Source organism: Grampus griseus, assembly GCF_964374135.1.
Source record: "Grampus griseus genome assembly, chromosome: 15".
NCBI lineage: Eukaryota > Metazoa > Chordata > Mammalia > Artiodactyla > Delphinidae > Grampus > Grampus griseus.
The window spans coordinates 7,352,153-7,374,534 of NC_139009.1; the positions used below are offsets into that span (position 1 = coordinate 7,352,153).

The following is a 22,382-nucleotide window of genomic DNA, read 5'->3' on the forward strand; positions in this document are numbered from 1 at the left end:
GAGCCCGTGCTTCACAACAAGAGAAGCCACTGAAATGAGAAGCCCGTGCACCGCAATGAAGAGTAGCCCCTGCTCGCCGCAACTATAGAAAGCCCGCGCGCAGCAACAAAGACCGAATGCAGACAAAAATAAATAAATTTTTAAAAAATTACTTTAGCTTTATAAGTAATTACAAGTACCAATGTATAAAGACATACATTATATACCATTACATTAAAAAAAAAAGCAAATGAAGAACCATGGTATAATTTCAATTTTGTGAAAAACTTTTAAAACCATATTACTAACACGTATGCATACCTGCACATACACAGAGAAACAAAAAAGAAAGGAGAATACTGCAAGCCATTAGAGTTACCTCGGGTGTACGAGGATTTGGTAACTGGAAAGCACAGAAGGGTACTTTTTTAATAATACATTTTTGACATTTTTACCTTTTTTTATTATGAGTATTTAACAATGTTGTAATTAAAAAATGCAAATCTAGAAAAACTACTGGTAAGCATGAAGGACACTGAGTGAGAGGTGCTGTAGTTTAAAATGAAAATGTTGAGCATTTATCAAACGCTACTATAGAGGATGCCCAAATCCCAACCCCATATACCTGTCCAGTTTATAATGTTTTCAAATAGGTTCTGTCATGTGATTCTCACCAGCACAGCACCTCTATACAGTTGCCAAGGTAAGTATTATCATCTCCATTTCACTGATGAGAAAAACAAGCCTCAGGGAAAGTCAGTCATAAAACTATCAAGCAGCAGAGAGCTGGGACTGCCTCCTGTTAAGAACAAGGGTGGCAATCATACTGGAGCTGGCAATCCAGCAGCGACTTCAGGTCTCACCCCCGACGATGATGGCCCTCGCAGACCAAATCAATGCACAAGGGGCACAGTCTGCAACAACGGCACAGCTGTATCTCTGTGGAATGTGACCCACGGTCCATACGAAAAGCAAACCAGTGGCCTGTGGCTTCATCAGCACCCTGCTCTTAGGAACCAAGCAACGCTGTCTTTAAATAAAACTCCATTCGTTATCAAATATAGAGCAAATGTTCTAAAAAATAAAGTCAACGTACGCTTACCTCTATTGTTCCTGCGGCAAATAAGCCATGCACTGAATTTACGTCACAAACATTATTCTCCCTAAAATAGTAAAGTGATAAGGGAGTTTTAGCATCTACTTTTGCAGGGGGCGGGGACGACAGACACTCAATAAACTTTCTAAACAAACAGTAAACGCGATGCTGTGCGTAAGGTGGCAGCAGATTCTCTCGCTCATCTGCATAGGCGAAGCACCGAGGCAGCGAAGGGGCCAGTGCATCGTACACAGTCCCCGCAGTGTCAGACCCCAGGGTGACACTCTGTCTGCCAGGGGACGAGACAAGGAAGGGCTTTCTTCAAAAACACTATTCCACCATCGCGAGAACACATTTCCCCATATATTTTCTCCCAAAGCAAAAAGAATGCAGGCTATCACGACGCCAATCCTGAGACTTGACCAGCTTGTTGAGTACACTGATCTAGGCTCGTTCTCTTTTTCTGAAAACTGGTATTCATCAATCTCATATGGTTGTTGTGAGGATTAAATGAAAAAACTACATGTTCAGCACAACGTCTAGAGTTTACAAGACAATAAATAAAAGTTGTTATTATAAACAGGAAATTCTGCAACTAAAGAGCATATAACTTTTTATTATTCAAGGATGCATCATGACATTACTATAATTTCTTTGTAAAGAAAATAAGAGTATTTCAAATCAATGTGGAAAAGAAACCCAGAGTTTACCTGGTTTTTATCGCTACCTGTTCTTCCAACCTTTAAAAATCCCCTTCAAAGCAATAAGGAAAATCCAACAAGCTCATTATATACATAGGTGAGAAGTAATCCAGCTTCCACTCTAGACTAGCTGTGTGAACGTAAACAAGCTACTTACCCTCTCTGAGTCTCAGCTGCCCTAGCTGTAAAATGGAGATAACAATAGTACCTATACTGTAAAAATATGTTGTAAGTTTCAAATGGGTGAATATATATAAAATCCTGAATAATGCTTGGCGCACAGTAAGTGCTTTCACTACTGCTGTTGTTACTATTACTCAGTATTAATACTATTAGGACAGATTCATTCCTGAAGGATTTCTCTATGAATAAAACAAAAGTACTGACCATAACATACGATGAAAAGAAAACGTGAAAAACTCTTAAATGTCTGCCAGCAAAAGCATAACAAAATAAAATAAAATAACAGTACTCCAAGTTACTTCAAAATTTCTCTATAAAAGAAAATATCACAAAACTAAATCACGAATGAAAATTTAAAGAACACAGAAAAAAACAGCAGCTGAATTTCTAGAGTGAGTTAAAAACTCTTCACATATATTAAAAAAAAAATTTTTTTAATTTTACAACATCCCCAGGTCTTCTAGTGAATTTTTTGTGTGGGAAAAAATTTAATGTTACTCTTTTACCTAAGCTGCCCAGAGCTCTGCTTACAGGCAACACATGTCATTTGACAACAAATTGGGCGTCTGGCTTCATCTCCTGGCCAAAGTAAATACAGCAGGATTCTTATAACAAAACACTCACGCAGCATCAGTCTGTAGAGGATTCAGGAACCGTCCTTGTTCCAAGTTCAATCTATAAACTTCAGAGCTGCCAAACAATGAATAAAGTGAAAAATCCAGGAAACTACAATGAACGTTTCTTCAAGTAAATATAATTTTTAGAAACATGGATCTGTCACAAAGCATCACTTCCCTTTGTAAAACTGACACAAAAATGCATTCTAACCCTAAAAGATAACCACCTTACTTGTAAGTTTGTTCACGCATAAAAGTGATTTAAACGACCCACGTGCCAAGGAAATATTATGAAGTCATTAAGTAGGATATTATTTACAAATAACACGGAGAATACAAGATCCAAAATGTATCTATAAGTGTATGTATATAAGACTACAATGAAATAACAATAAAATACTAATAAGGGTTTCCTCTGAGTGGCATAATTATGGGTGATTTTTTTTTCTTCTTTATTCTTTTTTATATTTCCCCAATTTTCTAAAATGGATATGACTTATTTTTATAATCATAAAGAAGGTAGCATTTAAGAATAAAAGTTTTAAAATGCATGCAATGGGGCTAAGATACTGACTCCACACCACTGCTACACTACTGGGTCACCCACGTCTCTCTAGATTTAGAGCACCACGCTAATAGAAGGCAAGGATGTAATTCCTAAATGAGCCAGTCACTTTGGAACTACACTCTTGGAGCAACCATAAGGCAGGGATAATGTCTTATCCTTCTTTTAATCCCTCTCCTCAATTTTAAGAACAGAAGTTGCTTGGGGAGGTGGAAAGGAGAAAACAAAGGGTGATTAGACCCCAATACCTTGCGCCAACGAAGTACAAGTCACAGGATGGATAATGGTAAGAAAAATCTCTCCCGAACTTTGGTATTCTGGTTTTGTAGTAGAAACCTGATTGTGAATGAAATTCAATGTATCTATCATTATGCAGGAAGACAATCTGAAAATGAAACAAGAAAATTAGTTTGCTTAGGTTAAAGTATTTATTTCATCATCATCACTGAAACCGGCAAAGCAAGAAAATCTCTGATCTCTCAGCCTCCTCCTTGCTCTCTGTAAACGCACGTGTATAAACACAACTCGCCACGATGGTTAAGAAATGTGTTTGAGAATCAAACCTCTCCATTAGTTACTTAGTGCGTTCTTGCATCTTAGACAGGTTTTTGGCAAACTTTACTTTCTAACTGAAAGACTTAATACGGATGCCCTTCATCTATCTGGCGCCAGCACTCTGTAATGTAGAGCACTGCTCAGTAACCTCAGTGAGTCATTTCCTATTTCACTTAAGAACACGTTTTAGTAATCTCACTATTATCACACGGAGTTTGATAGGCTCCTTGTATAAATTTAACTTTAACGTATTACAAAGGTATCTTAAAAATCTGCAGATGGTATTGAAAAGCAAATTTATCAAGATCTAGAGAAAATATACTATAAAATTACAAGTCCCAAAACGTACGATAAACGGCTACCACAGGCAAAAGGATAAACTGTACCCCATAGTTTCCAGAGCTGAAGACAACATAGAAAGCATGTCAGCTCTGAAAATTCAATTTTCCTTCATGATGACATCTCTAAAAGTTTTTCATTTTAAACTGAATAAGGCACTTTTACTGACAACCTTGTAACTGTTGAAAATTACCACAAGAGTTGAAAGATGCACTAATGGCACCAAGAAAGAAAGAAAAGGAAACAAATATATCAGCTGTGTCTCGAGCTGTTTCAGTATATGCACAACCACTTATTTGCAGGGTTAAGAAAATTAAACATACAACACTGCTGCAGTACTTTCCACATATGAATAAGGAAACGAAAATAATAAATGCAATAATGAAAATCACACATCTAGAACACAGGATGGTCTAAAAAGATGACTGCTACCAATTCTTAAAAATATAGCTAAGGTTTCATTCATACATGCTATGGCAAACTTATTTCGATATTAGACTGGCCAAAGGCTATCTCTATCCCAGTTGTCACATACATGTGACAAACTAAGTATATATTAATAGAAAACAATAGGTTTTATTTTACTATACAGCCATTTTAAATTTAACAATGGAAACATCATAAAAACACTTATCATAAAAACAAATCCCACTCATTCATTTCCTGAGGACAGGCAGGATAAACCAACGCTACAAAGCATACCTTTGAATAATCATCAGACAAAGTTTCAAAGGTGACAACTGAAAAATAAGAAATAGGAAAAATACAATTATCAGTCCACTTTTTAAATAAAAATACAAATTTGATGCAAACATTCTAACTCAACACAAATACTATATACAAATGCTGGGTTTTTCTTCCCTTTTTGCACCTACATAACACAAGAACAAAGTTTCCATGCTATATTGCCCCCCCAAAACACCAAATGGAAAATTAGAAGCTTTATAGTTTCTTTATACAGATCAGCTAGATTTTCTACAGAACTGAAGCAAATTAAATAATAAATTTACAAAACATAATGACTTCTAAATTTTGTCACAGTTTTTCTGAGATGTTCAAAGTAAAACAACAAACATTAAAAACTCAAAACTTTTTGCTTTAAAAAAGGTAACAGTAACTTTTCACTCATTCATAGTATACCTGCTAAATGAAAATAAAGAATGAAAACAGTTATTATTAGCAGCACATGGAGTTTGTACTGTTTTTTAAAAAGAAGACAGTGAAACAAGTTAAGAGAATACATATCCCATTAACTTCTTTTCCCTCAATCTCAAACATGGGGCCACCTGACAAAAATACCTGAACTCTCCCATTTCAACCTGCGCCCTGTGCCAGGCAGAATTCTAAGAATGACCCCGCTGACCTTCCCCCCAGGGCAGTCCCCTCCTCTGTAGAGTGTGGGTGGACGCTATCAATGTGAGGAGACACCGCTCTTGTGATTACATCACGTTCTATGGCAAAGGAAAGATTTATAATCACACGAGCCCTTTCAAAGCAGTTTTCTCCAGCTGGCGGCAGAAGGGGTAGTCAGAGAGATTCAGAGCACGAGAAGGATCCAATGAGCTGCTGCTGGCTTGAAGGAGGAGGGGACCAAGTGAGGAGGAATGCAGGGGTCTCTAGAAGCTGAGCATGCCCCCAGGCTGACAGCCAGCAGCAGAGGGGTCCCTAGCCCTACAACCAAAACAAACTGCATTCTGCCAACATCCTGTAAGTTTGAAAAGGGGTCTTGCCCAGGGTCTCTGGAAGAGTCCCACCTGGCTGACACCTTGAGGTCAGCCCTGAGCACAGAACACAGAAAAGCCTGGACAGATTTTACCTACAGAGCTATGAGCTAATAAATGAATCTTTTTTAAGCTGCCGCGTTTATTGCAATTTGTTACACAGCACAGAAAACTGATACACAACCCATGCCCATTTTAAAAGCAGAAGAGCAGCCAAAAATAAAAACTATTTTTGTGATTTCAAGTATAACCTCTTACTTACCTTCTGAATCTAAACACCTTTCAAACTTCAAGGATAATTGATAGGTGTCATAACATCGAACTCGAGGTTTGTATGTTCCTATAAAAAAATTTAACGTGATGTAAAACCTAAAGGACATACTTTTCATTATCAATATCCTGCAGATATGTTGAGTATACTTTTTGTTTAGAGGTAAGCAAGATTCATTATAAGCATATCAAACAAAAAGAATTTAAAAGCAGCCCTCTCCTAAAATGGACGGCTAGTGGGAAGCAGCCACATAGCACAGGGAGATCAGCTTGATGCTTTGTGACCATCTAGAGGCCTGGGATAGAGAGGGTGGGAATGAGGCTCAAGAGGGAGGGGATGTGGGGATATATGAATACATATAGCTGACTCACTTTGTTGTACAGCAGAAACTAACACAACACTGTAAAGCAATTATACACCAATAAAGATATTAAAAAAACAAAACAGCCCTCTCCAACATCCCAAGGGAAAAATGAACAAAGGATATAAACAAGCAAGACACGGAAAATGTATACACCTGTGTATGAAATACAACTAACTAATCAACTTCACAAATAATCTAACAAAGTAGATTTTTTAAAAATTAGTTTTTGTCAATATTTATAAAATAGATAAATAATAAGAACCTGCTATATAAAAAATAAAATTCAAAAATTCAAAAAAAATTCAAAAAAATTAGTTTTTGTCTATCAGATGGCAAAGATGAAAAACTGGTTAGTATCTGCATTGAGGTTGATGTTCAAAAAAAGTTCTCTCATGCTTTGGTGATAAGTATAAATTATTAGAAATTCTTTGGAGGACAATCTGGCAATATCTGTAAAACATGTGATGCTCATACACCTTATATCTGTATTTCAACTTACACAAATTTATTCTACAGAAACACACCCATAAGTGTACCAAAGACATGAAGAAATGTTCACCGCAGCATTATTTACTGATGGCCAAAAATTGAAAGCAAATTAAATGTCCACAGATAGGGAAACGATTAAATAAATGATGGTAAATCATTATAGAGGTTATAAAGAGGATGACGCAGACCTGTAACTCCTGACATGGAAAGCTGCCAAAACATACTACAGAGTGAAAGGGAGAGTGAGTACAGCGGGTGCAGTGAGGGCTGCAGAGTGGCGCTTATACTGTGATCCGGCTTTTGTAAAACTCAACAATGACAGTGTCAGTACTCTGTACAGAAAGAAGATGGAGGAATAAGCACAGTGATATCTTGTGTATTTTAGTGCAATCTTAGGGCCTTTCACATTTTATCTTATGTATTTCTATAATGTTTGCATTTTTTATAAGTTTATCATGAAAAGAAAAAGACTGACTTTTAAAACCACTAAGGATATTTTTAAAAGAAAGGAATGAAGTAGTCCTATGTTTTCTGGCATGGATCAAAGCCCAAGATCTCATTTAAAAACAGTATATAGTATAGAATACATACACACACATACTCTATATACAATATATGTGTTATATATAAACTATAATTATAATTTAGATTCTGACCATAAAACTGGACGCTAAAAAATGTGGATAGTGTTAGTAATGCGACAACCATTGACACAGAACAAAAGAGACTAGCGCGTGGATGTAGAAAAGTTGTCAAATAAGAAAGTGGTTGGAAAAGAGATATAGATGGATAATGTTAAGCCAACAAAACAATTTAAGTGGACAATACCCCGGATAGATGTAGGAAGTCACAACCATAAAAAGGTTGGGTAATGCTGTTCTAACTTATAATATATTAGAAGTTCCCTATATTTGCTGACTTTTTGATACTGATGAATACTGCTAACATAAAATCTTAGTGACATAAAAAATACTAGTACATGATAGAGAAAATCATTACGATAAAAATGACCTTTCCTGGAACCATCATTCATCGCTGGTGGGAGCGCAAAATGATCTGACTGCTCTGGAAAACCATCTGGCAGTTTCTCATCAAACTAAATATATACCTACCCTCCGACCCAGCAATGTCCTCAAAACAGACTTAGACAAGACGGTTCATAATGCTTTACCAATAACAGTCGAAGAATGAAAATAGCCCGGGTGTCCACCAAATGAAGAATAAATTAACAAAGTGTGGCATATTCCTATAAGGAAATACCATTTGCTAAGAAAGAAAGAACACATTACTGACACATATAATGACATGAATGAATCTGAAGTATGAAGTCCTACATGAAATAAGTCTTACACAAAAAAAATACATAGTGTATGACTGCATTTACATGAAGTCCATTTAAAACAGGCTACACTTGTCTGTGGTGAAAAAGTCAATCACAGCAGCGGCTGGCTACACATGAGTGGGAGCAGGGATTGACTGCGGGGGGCATGACGGAATGCTCTGGATGGAAGAATGTTTTGTATCTTGGTAGGGGTTTGGGCTACACAGGTGTATGCATTTGTCCAAACTCATCAATGTACTTATACAAATTTATCTTTTTAAAAAAAAGCAATAAACGAATACTGAACTCTAGTTAATGATGTACACACTGAGGTATTTAGGGGTGAAGTATACTAATACCTGCAACTTACTCTGAAACGTATCAAAAAACAGGATGGATTGATGGATGGCAGAAAGATGGGTAGACAGATATGTGATAAAGCAAATACAGTAAACTATTGAAGAATCTAGGTGATAGGCTGTTCACGGTACAGTTTTTTCAATATTTCTATATGTTTGAAATTTTTTAATAATAAAATGTCAGGGTAATTTTTAAAAAGTGACCTTTCCCATCATAACATTTCCTGCTACGAAGTGTATGTAAATCATAACCAAGAAGATGCTTACCGGTTGCTAAAATATACTGTCCATCTTTTGATACCTTAATAGTGGTACAAACAGTAGGCATTTCAAAATCCTGAATAAGTTCAATTCTCCTACGGACATCTACAAAGAAAGAAGATAAATAACTGGTTTAACCGCCATGTGCTTACTCTTGTGTCCAGGAAGACAGTATTCAGAGCGGGGTCACTACCAACGGCAACGTCCCAGTGCCTCCCAGCGTCGGGAAGGCGCACGGACACAGCCCCGCCCATGACACAGCAAGCTTTTCTCTTAGCTCATACCTTATTTTTCTAAACTAAGTATTTTATTTTTATTTTTCAAAAAGGAAAAAGTGTCATCGTTAATTGGAAAAAAAAAATGTCCATAATAGTGCATCAAACATCCAGTTTCAAGCCCGGGATAAACGGGCAACAGAATAAACATTAAACCACCATTATTATTCGATCATGGATCACAGCTAAGACAAAAATCTTTACCATTTTTTCTCCTAAATAATAACAAGTCTAAACCTTTAAAATCTTAACTTTATATAAGAAGCTGCTACCAAGCTGACTTTTGCCTCTTTGTGGCAGCACTGATCTGCGGCCAAGAAGATGCAGGCTAGAGGAAGCCTTAGAGCAATCTCTGGGTCTAAACACTTAAACGTACTCTCACAAAAACTGGTTCCCTGCAACAAGAAAGTGTGGATTCTTGCCGGCTGCTACTGTAACAATGCGCCCACTGTAAGGACTGTGTATGACTCTCTGGCACATTATTGCCCTGTTCACTAAACCAACCAACTGAGCAGGAATGGCCCACTAAATTTGGAAGACACACGATACTCTTGAGATGGGCTGGAAAGGAGTCAATGAACAATTTTTTCCTCTAAGTAATCTGAACCTGTTTTCTTACACACTAGAACACTGGAGTGGAATGAGAGAATCAGAAGAAATCAAAATCAGTAAGCACTGTGAAAGCAGCAATTATTCTTTTCCTTTGATTTAAAGTTGTAATTTTCTAATTTTATATAAAGCCTACTTCTTCTCCAAGATGCTTGCTTTGACGTATTTATCTCACATCCAGAAACCTTTTCAATATCTTAGGTCTCTGATTTTCAGAAAATAACTTGAACAAAATATGTGGGAACTTAATCATCTTTCAACTATGACAAGTTGTAATAGAGAAAATTTAATGAAAATTTGTCCAAAATGATTTAAGTTAAAAACTGATCTTACAAACCTATCTTCCCTGCTGTCATAACTTAAAGAATCAAAATCTTCTACAATGACCATATATGTTCATGTTCATATGTCCTGTACGTAAAATTACTTTGTTCAGAAAGAAAATGTTCATTGTCTCTATAGCTCAAAAACTGACAAATGGATTCAACAAATGGAAAAAGATATGATACACTGGAAAACAAAGTGATTATGGAACTGTTAGGAGAGCTAGTCCTTCTAGGACTGCTTGCATTCCTATTGGTCTTGCTGGGTACGGCAAGACTGTAAGGCCCTGGCCACTCCTTTACCTGAGCCATTTCTCAGCATTATTTATGCAGCTGGGAACCTCCACAGGTAAGTCTCCTCTAGACAAAGAGCAGGTTTGTTTACTGCTTGCTGTAAAGGCAGTGGACTTCTCAAGTTCAGTGTTCCTCAGCTGCAACACAAAGCCACTGCACGCAGTGTGCCCATCTGGGCCACACTGAGTGCCCCTGTGGAACTTGGGCAGGGGGGTGACGGAGCATGCTGGTGATCATGCTATCTGCTGTGCCGCCTGAGTAATGCAGCCCTTGTCTCTGACCCAGGAGTCTTACGTCTTCTGCTATCATCCATGAAACAGTAACAAGCTAACTTACTAGTGCTTAAGTAGGTAAAATCAAACCCCATACCCACGGGACTGTATCAAGCACAACAAAGGTTTTCTTAAGAAGGAAAAGGGGGCTTCCCTGGTGGGGCAGTGGTTAAGAATCCACCTGCCAAGGCAGGGGACACGGGTTCAAGCCCTGGTCCGGGAAGATCCCACCTGCCGTGGAGCAACTAAGCCCGTGCGCCACAACTACTGAGCCTGCGCTCTAGAGCCCGCGAGCCGCAACTACTGAAGCCCGTGTGCCGCAACTACTGAAGCCCACACGCACTGCATGAATTCCACTGTGTTTTTGTAAACCTTCACTTAAATATGATAAAAATAAATGAGAAAAGCATTATAACGTGGATCACAAACGTAGCTGAAATGAAAGAAATAATACTCACCAACATCTTTCTTCTGAAGTGCTCTCTTTTTTCTGTCAGAAAGCCACTTAAAGAAAACAAAGAGACTTTATTTTAAAACATATTTACTTGAATTGTTTCTCTGCTTACAAAAATAATACATGCTCATATTAAAAAATTGAAACTTTATAGGAATATATAACATACAAAATGAAAATACTCTGTAATCCTAACCCTACTGTGAACATCCTGTTACATGGATTTTTTTCTGGTATATATTTACATATACTAGGCAATAAATTTTTAGAACTACCATATTTTATACAAGAGAAAACTAGTTCATCAAATCAACCTAAGGGAAAGGAGTAAGTCTCAAATATTATGGGTTATACCTAATATATGGAACTTTATTTAAGTGAAATTTTAAAAAGCAAACATTAAATGGAGAAAGTTTCTTAAAGAAATATATTTTTTACAAAACATAAACCTAGATAAATAAACCTGACCAAACAGCTGACACTTGATAATAAAGAAATGATACTTTTAAAAGTCACATTCGCTGACACCAGATTTTGTTCTGTAATTCCTGTACCTTATTTTAGCTTGCAGCATAAGTCCATTGCATGAACAGGTGCCAATGATGAAGCACTAATCAGTTACGATCACCTTAAAGCAGTGGTTCACAACCAGGGGCAATTCTGCCTCCGAAGGGCATCTGGCAATTCTTAAAGTGTACTTGGCTGCCACAGTGGGAAGGGGTGGGCACTCCTGGCAACTAGTGGGTAGAGGTCAGGGACGCTGCCAAGCCTCCTACAATGCACAGGACAGCCTGTACAACAAGCACTGCCCAGCCCAAAACGTCAATAATGACGAGGTTAAGAAAACATACCCTCAGGAAATCAAAGAAAAGCAAGAGAAAAATTAACAGATGTCATTTCTAAAAGCACAAACCCAATGTACAGCCCATGTCAGACACAGGACATTATAATCTTTAGGGCTCTCTGGTCATGTAGTCCCACTCCTGAAGACCCGAAGTGTGACGCCGGAGGCAGTGTGGACGCTGGAACAGGTGTCACTCTTTGAAGGGCCTCAGTCTGAGCCAGAGCTCTCCTCCTGCCTTGCGTTCAGGGCATTGGTTTACAGGTCTGTGCTAGCCTTTGTGATTACACTGCTCCGATTTCATTTTAGGTAGAAATGTTTCGATTAAAGGTGACGTTAAACTGTATTTCTGGGCACCCGATACGTTCTTCTACATCAACTTCATAGAAGCAAAACAAAGGGCTTCTCCTTTCATAGGGGATTCGATTTCCTCTTCTCAGGGAGTTATGCTAAAGAAGGGGGCAGTTCATTGGATAGCTGGTCTCACACATCAGGAGCTTGGGGCAAAGGGGAGGGGACTGAGATTGCCTTCTAAGCGGGAGCCTGGGACCTAAAAGAGCCAGAAATTCCTTACGACGGTGACGATGGAAAAGAGTTGAAAAATGATGAAAAAACAGTTCACTCTGGAGTTTCTGTACACACTGACAGCACTACAGGAGAGCACACCAGACAGAGTCAGCCCGGGGCAGGAATGAACCAGTCTAAGTTTTAAAAGTTCAACAAAGAACTGAAAGTTGTCACTGATATCAGGCATCCTCTTTGTGTTCTACAAAATCACAGCTGATAGAGAACGTCACTTTACCAATGCCAAAGAATTGAAGCAGAAACCCAGCAAAAGAGCTCTGGAAATGCTGATGACCTAATTCTCTCACTGGACAGGCATCCCGCCATTGTTGGAAAAAAACAAAAGAAAAGAAAAGAAGAAAAAAAACCAAAACCCTGCTTGATCTTACATTTGAAGTAGGTAAAGCAAAACAGGCAATTTGTTGATAAGTCAGAATTACTTTAAAAGAAGATTTAGAGAGATTCCCTAACAGGATACACATACCTGTTTACTCAACATTTCCACCTGATGTTTATTAGAACATCAAACCTTCAGTATCAAAAATAAAACTTTTCATGCCTTTTGCTCACTACCTTCCCCCGACCCACAATGTGCTCAATTCTCCATTTCAGTTATCAGCAACACCGTGTACCCAGTCATTCAGATCCACACCCTAAGAGTTCTCTCTTGACTCCTTCCTTCACCTCAACTTCCTACGACTATCCAACTCATTAGCAAGTCCCATTAGCCTACCTCCAAAACACCTCCTTTACCCCACCCAGTCTTAGCATCTCCTCTGCTACCATCCTAGCCCGAGCCACCCGTCTCTCAGTTGGACCACCTAACTCATCCCCAGTCACACCCTCCCCAGCTGCAGTACTTTACCAGAGAGCAGCCAGTCTGAAACCCAGCAACAGCTTCCAACAGCACTAAGAATAAAACCCTAATTTCCTGCCTTGGCCTACAAGGCCCACCTCTCCAGCCTCAGCTGTCCCCACCCTCTTGCCCCACTGAGCATTCCACAGCCACAACCGTGCTTCTCCTGTTTCTCCAACGTGCCAAGTGCCTTCCATTGTGGGTCACTGACACTTTCTGTTCCCTCAGTACGGAAAACTCTTCCTTTCTCCCATCTTCAAAAGACTCAATCCTTTTCATCAACCAAGTTTCTGTTCAAATGTGACCCCCTTGTAGAGGGGCCTTCCCTGAGGGCTTGAGTCCAAACCACTTTCTCTAAACAATTCATCCACAAGTGCTCTCTTATAGACACTCAAAGCACTTTTCAGTATCTGAAGTTGTCCTATTTGCTTACTTATTATCCTTTTCCCCAACAGGGAACCTTATCTGACCGGTTCATCACGTATCCCAACACTTAGAACAGGGCCGCCTGCAGGTACTCACGTCTCAGCAAATGTGCAGAACCAAAGAACAAAATGAGAAGGATCATGCTGTGTGACAAACAGCTGGAGAACAAGGAGTTATTTAACCTGAATTCTGAGAAGAGTCTAATCACTGGCTCCAAATCTTTTAGGGTCAGACACAAGGAAGAGTTACACTTATTCTGATTTCCAAGGGCAGGACTCAGAGCAACCGCGGCATGTAGAAAGGGGGCGTGTTTTAAAACAACTGTCTAACAAGCAGTCTCAAAATGGAAGAGCTTCTGCCAAAAGTTTCTTCTCACTGGCAGTGCTTCGACAGCAGCCTGACCAGCACTTATGAGAAATAACATACAAGCTACAGAGCCTACGTGGATGACTCTGGACAAGTCACCCTTCCCCCCGCTGGATCTTTTCCATATTTTCAACATGAAAAGATTGGAAGAGAATGGCTGACTTTCCAAACGCCTTCCAATTCTGATGTCCTAAGACTCAACGAAATCAAGTTAAGTTCAGCAAGGTTCAAAAATACTGCCGTCCACATCATAAATGCTGCTGACGCAAAGTCTGCATTTCTCTTCACTGCTGTATTTCTAGAACTTGGCATCTAACAGGAATTCAACGAAGAGCTGATTGAGCGGGCATTAAAGTGGGGGAGAAATACCTGTCAACCAATCTGTCCACGTCTTCCTCCTCGGTGTGGCAGCGGCTGTGAACATTATACAAGCCCAAAGGGACAGCTCCTCTGTTCTAGAGAACTTTACCCGCAAAAAGTTCAAGCCAACTCATCAATCCCGATCACCCCTCGGCCCAGGCTCTGGCGCGGTAACAGCACTGTCCTCGTCTCCCAGCACCGACCAGCTCCCCCAGGCACCGGCCCTGGACTCTGGGCCTCCCCTAGTCTGGGGCCGGCCCGGGCCCAGCTGAAACTACCAGGAACAGGGAGGAGAGGGGCGGCTGCCCCGCGAAGAGGAGGACCCGACGTGACTCACCTCGGGAAGGGACTTGCCGCAGCTGAGACTGTAAATCTTCACTTCGTTGAGGCTGGAGACCTGCATCGCGGCGCCGAGGAGCAGCCACCCCCGTTCCCGTCCAGGACGCTGCAGTGCACGCAAGCACCGTAATCTCAGGGCCTCCTGGAGCGCCTGGGCGGCGTGGGGCCCGGGGCGCGGGCGCTGGGTGATGACGCACTTCCGGGCGCCGGAAAAAGCGCCGGTCCCGGAAGTGGGAAAGTGGCGGAGTTAGGGAATGCTAACTAGTGAGGTCCTGGAGGCGGCGGGGCTGGGAGCGACCCTAATATAGGGAGGGCGAAGAACTGCTTTCCCTTTTGTCAGCAGGGAGGAGCAGGAAGCTCTTAGGGTCTCTGCTCAGGCCGAAGGGTCTAGGTACCCGGGAGGGCGAGGCTGTCTGGGCTGACTGAGGCTTTGGGGGGCCCGGTCAGGGAATCCAGCGAGAGAATGCGACCTGGGAGCGAATTCAAAGTGGAAGTGAGTTCTTTTCTCACCAGTGTTCCTGCAATATTCCATTAGAAATAAAAGCTTTTTAAAAATGATATTAAAAAAATATTTTCATCTGGAATTGACATTCATCCTGCAGGGGAGCAAAATTTGCCATCCCAAAATGTCTCTTTGGCGTGCGTATTATTTCTAGCTGAAACCAATCAAGGCCCAAAAGACACAGGAAAAAACTTTGACCTTCCCCTTCACTGTCTAGAAGAATGTAGATAACTAGAGTGTGAACTGGGTGTGGTAGACAGGGAGGAACCTAGCAAAGCCTGTTAAAATTCCCCTCTGTGTCCCATTGTCTCTGTGATACCCAGCAAGCATTTGTTTACCAAACACTTGCTTTTTAATCTCCATGTCAGTTGCCTTCCTCGCCTTTGAAGTCTCAAACCAGTGCCCGAAACAATCTTTTTTGTCTTTAGCTGAAGATGGTATTTAAGATGAGGGTTTCCAGCATTTTGGTTCATTACTCAGTTTTCCTGGGTCCCTCCCATGTATACATGTTATTGCACTTTTGTTTGATTTTCACATATTAATCTGATGTCAATTTAATTCTTAGACCAGCCAAAAGAACCTAGAAAGGTAGAGAAAATTTTCTTCCTGGCAATCTCACTAAATAAGGAAAGAAAAGAAAAAGCGTAGTAAGAAGAGGGGAAAAAAGGTAAAAGAAGAGGTGATCAGGGAAGAAATGGATTTGAACCTGATGTTTTTTGAGATGGGTGTGAGACAGTATTGACAGACAGACCCTCACTTAAGTATCGTTTTCAGAAAAGTTCACAAACTTTCTCTGTTGATCATCCAGTTACTTAGAGACTGTTGCCTAGATCTGAGGACTTAAGAATTCTTGGTGTGGTTAGATGAAACTTCAGCAGAAAGTGTCGGTTAACTGTGCAAAAGGGTCCTTTTGAAACTGGAGAGTAGTACTCACTCCACTTTCATATAACTGAGGTGGGTCACTTTGAGCACAAGCTATATTGTTCATGGCAGAGTAAGGACTTCTGAGCTCAACAATTTTGTTCCTATTGTAACTGTCCTTATTCTACCTTAAAGTTCCAGTCCAAATTCTACCTTCCGCCTGAGACTTTTTTTGAGAAAATACGTAGGACTGCCATCCTCCTTGGGGAGGCGGTGTCCCAAGGGAGAGAAAGATCATGGGCTTCAGAGTGGTAATAAAATAGGCCTTTTAAGCAAGTTGTAAAAATAGAAAACGTTAACAGAAACAGACTGACAGATCTGGAGAACAAACTAGTGGTTACCAGTGGGGAGATGGAAGGGGGAAGGGACACGATAGGGGTAGGGGATTCAGAGGTACAAACTATTGTGTATAAAATAAACAAGCTACAAGGATATATTGTACAGCACAGTGAATATAGCCAATATTTTATAATAACTTTAAATGGAGTATAATTATAAAAATATTGAATCACTATGTTGTACACCTGAAACTAATATTGTACTCAGCTATACCTCAATTTAAAAAAAAATGGAAAATGCTTATTTTCCAAAATATGCAGGATGATTTCCAAGACACTTTGAATACTTTCATACACAAAAAAATACTACCTTTATTATTTTTTAAAATAAATTTTTATTTATTTATTTTTATTTTTGGCTGCCTTGGGTCTTTGTTGCTGTGCGCGGGCTTTTCTCTAGTTGCAGTGAGCGGGGGCTACTCTTCGTTGTGGTTCCCGGGCTTCTCATTGGGTGGCTTCTCTTGTTGCAGAGCACGGGCTCTAGGCGCGCGGAATTCAGTAGTTGTGGCACTCGGGCTCAGCAGTTGTGGCTCGCAGGCTCTAGAGCACAGGCTCAGTAGTTGTGGCGCACGGGCTTAGCTGCTCCGCAACATGTGGGATCTTCCCGGACCAGGGCTCGAACCTGTGTCCCGTGCACTGGCAGGCGGATTCTTAACCACTGCGCCACCAGGGAAGTCCCTACCTTTATTATTTTCAAGAACGTATTGTAAAGACCCATTGAGTGTAAACCACAAGCATGTCTGTCACTTATTAAGTGACATGTGTTAGGTATAATATATATAGATATAGCCTACTCCTAACTTTGATGATAAAGAGTCCTAGACCATTTCACTTTACCTTATTCAATCCGATTTCCCACTGACTGACCCCTAGATCTGCCGTCTACCTCATGAACATCAATTTCATTTCTCTGCTTTTGAATCTTGGCTGATGGTCATTTGAAGCCCTCCCCTTGTCCTTATATCCAGAGGCCACCATCTCCTCAAAACTCACCTTCTGAATATTTTTCTCATTCTCCCATGCTTTCACTGTACTGAATAAATACCATTTTTTTTTGCAGATTTTTATTATTAAAATGCACAGTAATTTAACACATCCTACAGACAATAATAAGGAACACGGATGCCATGCGATACTAGATGCCTGTTCTTGGCGGTTTCCTGCAGGCACTCTGGTTTCCTTAAGTCACAACCTCTCAAGCCTAATTAAAATATCATTTTTAAAATAGAGCCCATAAAGCTTCCTTTTTTGTTAAATTTGGGATGGGCTCCTTTTTTAAAATTTAAAAAGTTTTTGATTTCTGTACAATTTTTAAAGGTTACTTTCCATTTACAGTTATTACAAAATATTGGCTGTATTCCCCGTGTTGTACAGTACATCCTTGTGCCTATCTTACACCCAACAGTTTGTACCTCCCACTCCCCCACCCCTGTATTGCCCCCCACAACTGATAACCACTAGTTTGTTCTCTATATCGGTGAATCTGCTTCTTTTTTTACGTTCACAAGTTTGTTGTCTTTTTTAGAACACAAATAATACATATAAGTGATATCATACAGTATCTTTCTCTGTCTGACTTGTTTCACTTAGCATTATGCCCTCCAAATCCATCCATGTTGCCACAAATGGCAAAATTTCATTCTTTTTTATGGCTGAGTAATATTCCATCCTATACATATACCACAGTTTCTTTATCCATTCATCTGTTAATGGACACTTAGGTTGTTTCCATGGGGGATGGACTCCTTTTGAACATGTTCTTCACCCTGTTATTTTCTTTCTCCCTCATTTTCATTACTCTAGGAAATTTTTTAACATATTTAGAAGTATAATAGTGTATTGAACTCATGTACATAAAACCCAGCTTCAACAATTCACACATGAACCATTTATGTTTCAGCTATACCCGCACCACTTCCTCATCCTTGGTTTATTCTGAAAGATTTGAAGTAAATCCATGGCAATTACCTTTGTGGTTTGTAAGGTACTTGTCTGACCACCCTTTGCACCTAGACTTGATGAGAGTCTGGGCCTTACTTCATCTCTGGGTTCCCTGGGCCTAACCCACTGCCTGGTGAATAGCACACTCTCAGTAAATATTTCTTGATAAAAATGAGTCAATTACTCACTCCACATCCTGACCCAAAGTCCTAATTCTTTGTCCCGTACATTTTGGCCTTTGGAATACTGGAAACAGCACAGCTCTCTGCCAAATGATTGTTTCAAACATGCCCATTTATACATCTTCCTTCTCCAACAAGAAATGTCAGAGAGTCAGGAACCACACTGCAAGGAACATGGTGTTTCTGCCAGGTAGAACAAGGTGTACTTGGTCCTCGGTGCCAGGATGGTGCCCCTCCCGCAGTCACTGCCCTGAGGGTTCAATCCTCTGCGTTCTAGGGTTGTTTTCCACTGAGGGTGGAACTACGAAGCAGGTGCTGCTTCTTGGGTGTTTCTAGTTTCATCTCTAACACGAATATTCAGTCCCTAGACTGTGATGAACTTGAATGTGGTGCTTTATCCAAATGCCCGTGCTTGGAGCTAAGAGTACAGTCTTCAAAGCCAGACTGCACGGGTCCAAATCCTGGCTACCTGGATAGAGGCTGGATAGAACAAGTTCATGTAATCTCTCTGCTTCTATTTCCTCATTTGAACAATGAGGATAATAATAGAACCTACCTCAGAGGGCTGTTATAAAGATAAAATGAGTGTGTGTTATAATTCACTGAGTCCAGGATACCTATTTTTATCATCCCTGAAATCAGGTGTGTCTTGTATGTCATGCATATTTAATTGACAGTATTTTTCTTCTAATGGTACATGGGATAATGGTGCATCTTATAGTTAATGGGCTTTTAGATTCAATAAAATACAGCACATATGAAACGCTTAGAACTGTTCCTAACATAGTAAGCACTATTTATTAGTTATTATTATTTACTCCTGGGAACAAAAACATTAAAAACTGTCTAAGAAAAAAAATAAAGTTGTAGACTCCAAATAACCTTAACTGCTGTGTTATTAGTTGCCATTCCAGAGACCTTCAAGTAAACATTCAAGATTCTTCTCCCAATTCTTTACGTCCACAGCCAATCCAACTCCAAATCCTTTAGAGTCTCCCTTTCAGATGTCAAATTCATTCTTCTCTGTTCCCACTGCCAGAGGAATTCAAATTTCATCCTCTCCCACCTGGCCATCACAATCCTTTTATTCTGGTCTTCCTGCCCCAAATCTGTCTCTCACAGGAGACAAAGTCATGTCTCTAATGGGCAAACCTGATCACATCAACAGTCTAACTCGAAACTCTTTAGTTCTCCCCAAGCCTAGAAGAACACCTTTGCTGGCCCCTTCCAACTTTCCCAGCCACTGTACCTGATGCTGCCCCCTCCCCAGCTCGTCTCTCACCCCCGCTCACTCCCTAGACTCTCCAAGCTGAATTACTCACAGCGTGAAAAATACAAGACCCTCTCTCACACCTCCTTCGAGTCTTTGCACCTGCTCTTCGGACTACTATTAATCCCACCCTCTGTACCTCAGTAACTCCAGTTCATCCTCCTTCACCTCCAGGGGGCCGTAAATACCTAGATTCTCATCATACATTGTATTTAATCTCACTGCAGTGTTTCTTAAACTGGGGCTTACAGTTGTATTTGCAAAATAACATTTCATTGTGTTTTTTTTCTATTTCAACAATAAGTTTTTAACCAACTGATATAAGCATATCTGATTATCTGGTTGGCGTCTTCTGAAAAGCACTACGGCTCATATCAGCGCCAAGCTTGTATTTAAGTTTACAGTTCACTGGCTCCACGTGCCACTACTTTTATTGTCTCGGTTCAGTGATTAGAAGGAGAGAGGATGGCATGAAATAATATGATAGGGACACGTCTGAGCCAAGTGAAAGCCCAACGATGTCATGGCCTATTATGTGAAAGAAGGTTTTGCAATTGATCATGTAGAGGACGGTGGTGGGAAGAACTAAATCAGGTGGGGATAGAGAATGCAACAGATCTCATGTCATAGCAGTGCTATATATTCATCTAGCAAAGCAGCAACTGGTTTTCATCAAAAATATCTATATATCAATTATCATAGTAAATTAATTTGAATTCTATTGGTTTGAAGTTTTACGTGAAAATAATGTATCAATTTGTTTTGGTGTATAGCAATACAAGAGCTAAAAGCATAATAAACTTATACTAGGTTTACATTTGTGCATCTTTAAATAACACACTAAAAAGAATTAAGTCCTAAGTGCAACATGGTGGTGTCCTGGATTGGATCCTGGAACAGGAAGATGATATTAGCAAAAACATTGGTAAGATCTGAATAAAATCTGTGGTTTAGTTAACAGTGTTGCACAATGTTCATTTCTTAGTATTGATACATACGCCATAGTTATGTAAGATGGGTAGAATGGGGGAGCTGAGTGAAGTGTATATGGGAACTCTCTGTATATTTACAACTTTTCTGTACATCTAAAATTATTTCAAAATAAAGTTTTTTTGTTTTGTTTTGTTTTGTTACGATGAAGCCAGTGTTGAGAGTCCTCCTGCTAAGCCCGTGGAGCGTCTCTGTTTCTTCTGGAAACTCCTTCCTCGTTTTCTCTCCATGAGGCACTACAATAGGCTGTGGATAGATTTCCCAACCATCCACCAGAACCAGAACTCTTGATACCCGTCACCCCTGGCCTTCCCCCTCCCAATAAACAGGATTATATTCACCAAGCGGTTCACTCTCCAAGTCAAATCCACCGGGAAGTCTATCTGCTTTATCTCCAAAGAAGATTTTCTGGATTTCTACACTGCCACTGCCACCCACTGCCTGGCTCCCCAAGCTGCCAGCTGGTCTCCCTGCTTTCACTCGTCCCCTGACCCTCAGCCCTCAGAGCAACCTTTTTAAAATAGTGCCTCAGATGGTTCCGCTCCCTTGCTTAGAACCCAGTGCACTCACATTTAAATCCAAACTCCTTCCTGATGCCTAACAAGATCCTCCACCACCTGTGTTCAGCCTACCTCTCTCTCCCCAGTGACTTGGCCACACTGTTTTCTTGCTTTTCTGGCCTCAGGGTCTTTGCACTTGCTGTTCTCTCTGTCCAGAATGCTCTGTTCTCAGCATTTCCACGCTGCTACTTTGCAGCATCCGGATCTCATTTCAGATGTCACCCCCCACCCCCAAATGCCTTCTCCGACCCATAGCAGCCCTGCCCCCGCCCAGCTGCGTCCATCACGTCCATGTGCTTTATTGTCTTTCTTGCATTTATTACCTGAAATGACTTTACTCTTTAACACTCGAAGTGTTTTATACTCTGGTTCCTCCATGCTCACTAGCATGTAAGCCCCGTGAGAACAGGGACCTTATCCATCTGACTGCTATACATATATGTAATTATATGCAACACTGAGAAGAGAGCAAATATAAGTATTTGTTGAATGAAGGAAAGAGGAAGATGTTACTATAAGTGATCCCCAAAGATAACATTTCTCTCTTCCAGACGCTTGCTGGTCGCGTGGTCTTCTTCTCGCCTGTCAGACCCCATTTCAGAATACTGAAATGCCTGATAGCTAGCCACGCCCTTCCCAGCCCAGGATGCCTAGCTCACCCATTTCCCTGTTACTCTGAATCATTGCTTCGGGTTCCGCATAACCTGCAGAGGAATTTTCCACACCTTAAAAATACCATTAACCACTGGATTCGTTTTCTATTGCTAATAGCAAATTACCACAAACTTGGTGGCTCAAAGCAGCGTAAATATTGACCCACAGTTCTGTAGGTCAGAATTATGGCATTGGCGTGGCTGGTTCTCTGGCAGAAACTAAGG

General features: G+C 40.3%; 1 protein-coding gene across 2 annotated transcripts in view; it reads right to left on the reverse strand.

The window, feature by feature from the left end:
- The window catches only part of NOL10 (nucleolar protein 10), an 88,054-nt gene extending 72,973 nt beyond the window's left edge, over positions 1–15,081 (reverse strand). Inside the window, exons 1-8 of one of the 2 annotated variants that reach the window (XM_082672569.1) lie at positions 14,799–15,081; positions 11,053–11,098; positions 8,828–8,926; positions 6,019–6,096; positions 4,738–4,775; positions 3,390–3,526; positions 2,584–2,649; positions 1,082–1,142 (exon numbers count right to left, since the gene is read on the reverse strand). In XM_082672569.1, coding sequence (XP_082528695.1) covers positions 1,082–1,142; positions 2,584–2,649; positions 3,390–3,526; positions 4,738–4,775; positions 6,019–6,096; positions 8,828–8,926; positions 11,053–11,098; positions 14,799–14,864 — 591 coding nt within the window. In that variant the 5' untranslated portion in view covers positions 14,865–15,081. Of the gene's footprint in view, positions 1–1,081; positions 1,143–2,583; positions 2,650–3,389; positions 3,527–4,737; positions 4,776–6,018; positions 6,097–8,827; positions 8,927–11,052; positions 11,099–11,602; positions 11,684–14,798 lie in introns of those variants that run through there. The other variant, XM_082672570.1, reaches the window with a different exon arrangement.
- Between the last annotated feature and the right edge of the window lie 7,301 nt (positions 15,082–22,382).